The 6,551-nt window shown below is 31.7% G+C and overlaps 1 protein-coding gene across 1 annotated transcript; it reads right to left on the bottom strand.

Moving 5' to 3' along the window:
* Positions 1-3,154: 3,154 nt before the first annotated feature.
* On the bottom strand, positions 3,155-5,236 carry LOC18039727. Its single transcript, XM_006428453.2, has 3 exons — positions 4,981-5,236; positions 4,670-4,856; positions 3,155-3,769 (listed from the first exon to the last, which is right to left on the bottom strand). Exons 1-3 carry the CDS (start codon positions 5,116-5,118, stop codon positions 3,399-3,401), a joined length of 696 nt encoding a protein of 231 aa, XP_006428516.1. The 5' UTR covers positions 5,119-5,236; the 3' UTR covers positions 3,155-3,398.
* Positions 5,237-6,551: the final 1,315 nt, after the last annotated feature.

The raw sequence follows: 6,551 nt of genomic DNA, 5'->3' as shown, positions 1-6,551 counted from the left end.
ATCAGGTTTCAAATCTAAAACAATAAAAATAATATAAGCAATATGACTCATAATCTAAAATAGTTTTGAGTCAAGACCTTTGAAATAAGGTACGATCAAATAATAATTTAGGACTACAACTAGTTAACCAGGCTTGAAATTTTTATAGTAGATGCGTATAAATATTTTGATATTTGTTATTGATACTAATATTTAACATTTTATAATTTAAATTTTATTATTCATTTATTAATAATTCTAAAAAATAAAATCAAAATAAAAAATTAATATGAGGAAATGGGGAAATGGGTAGGGGATGGGGATTCCATCTCATCCCCGTCACTTCCCCGAATAAAAATTTGGGTCAAAAATCGTCCCCGTCCCTTCCCTGAATAAGAAATTGGGTATAAAATTATCCTTATACCCTCTTCGAATAGGGAAAATCCCTCAAGGGTCCCCGTCCCCGTGAGGATTTTTGCCACCCTACACTAGAATGATATTTATTGATGATTCAAGTCAAAATTACAGAGCTTTTTTAGAGAGGATTATAAAGAACATGAAAATACTTTCTCTCTCTTCAAATCCTTTATAGAATCCTCTAAGATGATGATCAAACCAGCCCTGTTGATCAGCTTATATAACAACTGATCACAAACCCAAAATGCATTAGATTTTGACGCGTGGATAACAGCTTATAGCAGCTTTGATTCCCTGCTCACATGCTTCATCATGTGTGTTACTTAAGCTTAAAAGTAAAACGACTCTGCATTTTGTCGTTTTGGGTTGTTTAATATGTTTATCTTACATGTTCTGCCTCATGACCAAGAGCTACTTAAGCTTAAAAGTAAAACGACTCTGCATTTTGTCGTTTTGGGTTGTTTAATATGTTTATCTTACATGTTCTGCCTCATGACCAAGAGCTGACAAAAGAGTATGAAAATGACGTTGTTTCATGTGCATAGGTTTTGCATTCATCACTTAAGTCCATAAAAGGACAATTGATGTTCTTAAGAAGCAAGATAATGCAATGTTGAATAGTTTTAGTTAACTTAATTGGGAGCTAATGCATTGAAGAGAAGTTTATTATCTGGACAAACTCATTAAGCTAACTATAAATGAAAAAAATTATTACATTTCTCAAAATCATAGTAATTAAACAAAGCAAAACAAGAAAAATACCTACAATCAGAAACTTGGTCTAAAGAATTTAAACACAATAATCAATCAAGATTTTGGCTTTTCACTGGCCGCCGCCTAGGTGGCGTAGCCCAATGACCTGAAAATCTGATCTCGCTCTTCTTTTTAGTTCTTCATGCAGTGGCCATAGTTATTGCTTTTCCCTCAAGCAGGCTACAGCTCGCGTGCACGGGCCGCGCCTTGCCCGGCCAGCAACTCCATCACTAGCGACTGCCATTGCCATCAGCCACAAACTTATACCAGATGCGTATTTTATTTTTTATTAATCCTTAAAAGAAAGCAAAACTTTAATCATTAATTGAAAATAAATTTGATTCTTAATGATTCAACATGAAGAGGCTCTGATACCACTTGTTAGAATGATAAATCCTTTGGTGAAAATCATCACTTATAATTTAGAAACATTCATGTTGTATCACCAAGAATTAATAATTGAATATACGAAAGTATACCTGATTCCATAATACTTAATTGCTCTATGGAGTTGTGTGATTTGCCTTCCAGATTAACACGTTATCCTAGATAATTCTTTAGCCTTCTCATTGCACTCTCTAATGATGGGATGTTAAAAGAAATAAATTGTTACGTATGACTTAAAGACCATAGCCACTTATATAGATAATTTTTCTTATTATTATTAGATATTTCTATTTTAACCCATCATAGAAATAAAAATTACTCTTAAGCCTCTACACATTAAAAGCTCATACCTTATTAGATGCATTTAAGTCCAAATTATCAAAAACCTTAATAGATCATTTTTAATTAGGTTTAACCTTATATGACAGTTCCCAACGCATAATTATTTACATATAAGCCTAACATTGGATTAAAAATCCAACAATCAATTAGAATCCAACATGAAATTTTTAAAATGTCAAAATATCTAAAATATCATTTATTTATTTCATGATCCTATTTCATTTCTTTCATAATATAACTTTAATAACCTGTTTATTAACATAATTTTATAATTTTTAATAAAAAAATTTATTGACAACCAAACAATTGTAATTTTTTTTTTTTTTTGGTGAATGTTGCACTCATAAAAAGTCCACTTAAACAAGCACTATTCAAAAAGTTATAGCAAAAAAGTCCCTAGTGCTGCCTCTTAACCTAATTCGATCGAGTGATCCCACGATGAAATCCGAGCCAGAAATGATTATAGACTCTATAAGTCAAGCTACAATACTAAAATATTTGATAAACACTAATTATTGTAACTTAAAAGTTAAGTTGAATTAATTTTACATTTGTATTATGAAAAATATATTATATATTTTCTAATCTTATTAAAATTATTATTTAAAAATTATATTTACTATATAATATTAACTTTTATTTGATAATTATAATTTTTTTCTGCAACAATTGTAGCTTAAAAATACCTCAACTCTCGACAAGACCTACGTCAAACAAATTTATTAAGAATCAGTGTAATATGGTTGACAAATTCTTGTACAGATGAATAATGCCTTTCTCAGTCGAGCATTTATTACTTAATTAAGCATTTCTCAAGCAAGCATTTATCACTTAACCAAGCATTTCTCAACCAAGTTAAAAAAAAAAAAAAAAAAAAAAAAAAAAAAAAAAAACTATGCGGGTACCCAAAGATCAGAGCTTTTATAGATGATAAACTATTTCATTCGAGTACTTGGATCCAGAGCTACCGCATGGACTCTGTTTATTCAAAGTTGCTGTAAATTTCTAAGGGCTTGACAGGGTCGATTACAAGTAACAGACTCAAGTTATAGAACATTTCATGTCGAACGGCTACCAGAACAATGCACAAATCTCTAAGCATTTGACACAGTTAAATTGACAAAATCATAAAGTCAAATTATATATAGTTGTGCCAAAAACATTTGCTGCTAAATACCTAGCACAACAAGCAACAAGTATGTTGAACACAGATAATATCAAATCAATAAGCTTTTCAGCAACAAACATGAAAAAATTAACAGAGAACACAAGCCAATGGGCAAAAAATAATTCCTTCATTGCTTGACATCCGCACCGATACATTTCCTTCTTGGGTACACATAACAAAAACTTCTTCTACTACACTTATAGAATTACTTTGTACAAGTAACTTCCCCTCCAAAAGCGCCAATTAAACACCATATTCCTAATTGCCATTTTCATTCGATGGATTAACAGTCCAATCCTCCTACACACTCCACAGCATAACAATATTACAAAGTGGAACCAACTAGGACAGCTTACTGGAACCATGTTATGGGAGTGGATGTGGTTTGCGGAAGCTGGGGTATCATGCAGTGCTGTTGCTGCCATTGATTTAACCCATCATTTTCCCTCATTCCACCAAATTCATATGCATTACCTTGCCCGATGCTAGGGTTATTGTTTTCTTCAATATCCATTGTTGCTTCTCCCATATCATCAGCCTCCATCAACTCTGTAGCCTGTGTCTGCGGAGTGTCCATTCCTGAGGTAGGAAGAAGCTGGAACTGAGAAGGAACCCAGGGAACAACAGCTAGACTGCTGTTTTTCAATGCATCATTCTTCTCTGGCAATTCTTCATCCTCATCCAACTTCACATTCCCAGATTGGCTCGTCCGGAGAAATTGATCTGTAGAGCATGCAAACAGAATTAGGAGAAATACAACCACCAAAGAAGAACAATCAATCTCATGTGAAACACATAAAAGGGTAAAACAAGGCCTATCCTATAGCATTCTGTAGCATCACACATCAAAATTGACATAGAAAGGGAACTCTTCTTAACCACCAAAAAGGGGAATTCAAGGGGAGGTAAGTTAAAGAGGATCAAAAGGCTGTATGGACCAGAAAAAAAGTGGGTTCAAGCTGATAAAGCCATGCACTCAAATGATTGGTTATGGCTTCACTATTACTAAACTCTGGAAGCTCTACAACAGCCATCCTAAAGATATATGAATACGAAACAAGCAGCTTCTACAACATCATCAGCCCCTCCCCAACTCTTACAGTCAAACAAAACCAAAGCTCTTCACACTCACCATGATTTATCACTTACACCATGATTCATCACTTACACCCAAAACCAGAGCTATGATGCTAATGCTCCTAATAATAGTATAAGCCTAACAATAATAATAGAGCCACAAATAATTTTGTAAAAACTAGTGTGTACAATCTCATGTAACATAAAGAAATTGACTGAAAAATAATAACAGTTAATTTTCTCCTTATGTGAGCCCATAATAGTTTTATACAACCAATGTCCGCATGCCACATCAATTTTCACACACTTATTTGTACAAAGCGGTCGTGACGCTATCATTACACTAAACTTAAACAATTTCAAGACAGTTATATGAACTTGGTTATAGAATAATCAACAAACTGAGTTCAGCAAGTATAGCGGTGGATAAATCAATCTTATGCAATTGAGCATTTGACATGTGAAATGTAAAAGTAAAGCATGCATAAAGATAGACATAAAGAGAGATATAGAGATAGAGATAAGAGATAGAGATAGCTCACTCACTTTTAAAGCCAGAAACTAAGTCCAAGGACACAGAGAGATTGGGGGAAGACTGTGTTTGGAACGGAGGCTTATAGAGGACAATAGCCTTAGCCTTGTCAGCATCTGAATCTGACGATTCAACAGCTACAGGTACAGGTAAAATTGCTTGCTCCCTTTCCTCTTCCATAATGGGCGGCAATTGTGCATTCTATATACATTAATTAATTCAAGAATATAAACAAAACCCACTTGAGTAAATTTCACATCTCTGAGAACAAATACAAATATGGAAAGCTCAATTGAAGACATTTATAGGAATATACAATACTTACCAGTCGGCGAAACTTTCGAGCTGGAGAAGTAAGAGAGAAATCATGCAACTCATCGCTGACATCATCAACATCAAACTCTTTCCTCTTCATCATCTTCATCTTCGCCGGTGCGTTGTTGTAATTGTAATTACTGTTCATAATCTTTCCTTCTCTTTTTCACTTTTCGCTCTGAGTTTTCTTACTGGTTCTCAATTCTCACAAACCAAGTGGTTTTATAATTCTTCAATTGAAAGAGCTTTCTCTGTTTCTCTAGACAAATCCGGAACCGGCAAAAGTAACGAACAATAACATCTAACTCCACGATACGTCACTAAATATTTCTGTTTTTGTAATTAGGACCTACACTTTTATCATTTTTATCAACTAAGTCCCTAGCTATTAGCTAAGTAGCCATAACCATGCCGAACTCCTCAATTATATACCAGAGTACACTGCGTAATATTAACTAAATTTTCGAGTTGAATGGTACTGAAGATCTCAATTGTTGAATTTCAACTAATATAAGATTTATTTATTAGATGATATGATACTAATTTTATCAATTATAAAATCTATTATCTAATTCATAGATAATAGTTGATGGAGTTTAAGTTGTGGCTCAACTGCTAAGATTTCAATCATTATTTTGTATTAGGTTTGGCAAATCAAAGAGTTTAGCTTAAGCTTTCTCAAGCCCATGCCCTAAGCCTATTAGAATAGATGTGCAAGGGTTGAGCATGGGCTGGGCTTGGGCCTTTACTTTCTTTTTTTTTAATTATTGTAAATTTAAAATGAGTTAATAATAATTAAGTTATTATAATTAACATAAATTAAAAAAAATAAATATTTCAAAATAAAGCAAATAAAAGTTAGATATTTAATTTTTTTAGTATTGAATTATTTAATTCATACACTCTCTTAATTAATTAACACTTAAAAGAGAGTTTAGTATTATGATTTTAAGTTTTTTTATTCATTATTGATATGTAAATTAGGGATTTAAGCTTTCTTTTTTTCCATTATTTTTTAAATTTTAATTTATAATTTTTTTTAAATAGGGGGCTTGGGGTCCAGGGCCTCATGTGGGAGGTCTAGGTCAAAGCTCGTGGGACTGTCATCCCTAATGCATCTCAACTAATTTTTGCGTAATACTAATGGCTAATTTGATAATACTGTAACTTTTAAAATAATAACTATTAGTTATGTTGTAGAAATAATTAGTTGTGAAGCGAATTAGTTAAAGATTTAATATAATTTATTTTTAAAAATTCTGTGAGTTTTAAAAGCAGTTATATGTATTTAGTAAATCTTTTCTTAAATTGATGTAAGAATATAAATAATTGAATTAAACATAATGTTAAGTAAAATTAATTTATATATTTATAACCATGTATATAAAATATCTTTTTATTGTGCATATATTATCAATTTTATTATTTATTTTGTTATCTCAATATGATTGGCAACAATAATAATTTCTTTAAAGTAAATTATTTTAATTCCTAATTGATAGGGATAATTTTAAAATTTTATATTACATATGATGATATATATGGAATTGTATTAACTATAAAACTAATGCTCAAAATTAG

The sequence above is a fragment of the Citrus clementina genome, unplaced genomic scaffold, assembly GCF_000493195.1.
Source record: "Citrus clementina cultivar Clemenules unplaced genomic scaffold, Citrus_clementina_v1.0 scaffold_6, whole genome shotgun sequence".
In the NCBI taxonomy this organism is placed as follows: Eukaryota; Viridiplantae; Streptophyta; class Magnoliopsida; order Sapindales; family Rutaceae; genus Citrus; species Citrus x clementina.
The sequence above is the reverse complement of the archived record's forward strand: the minus strand, read 5'-3'. Positions and strand labels throughout refer to the sequence as shown.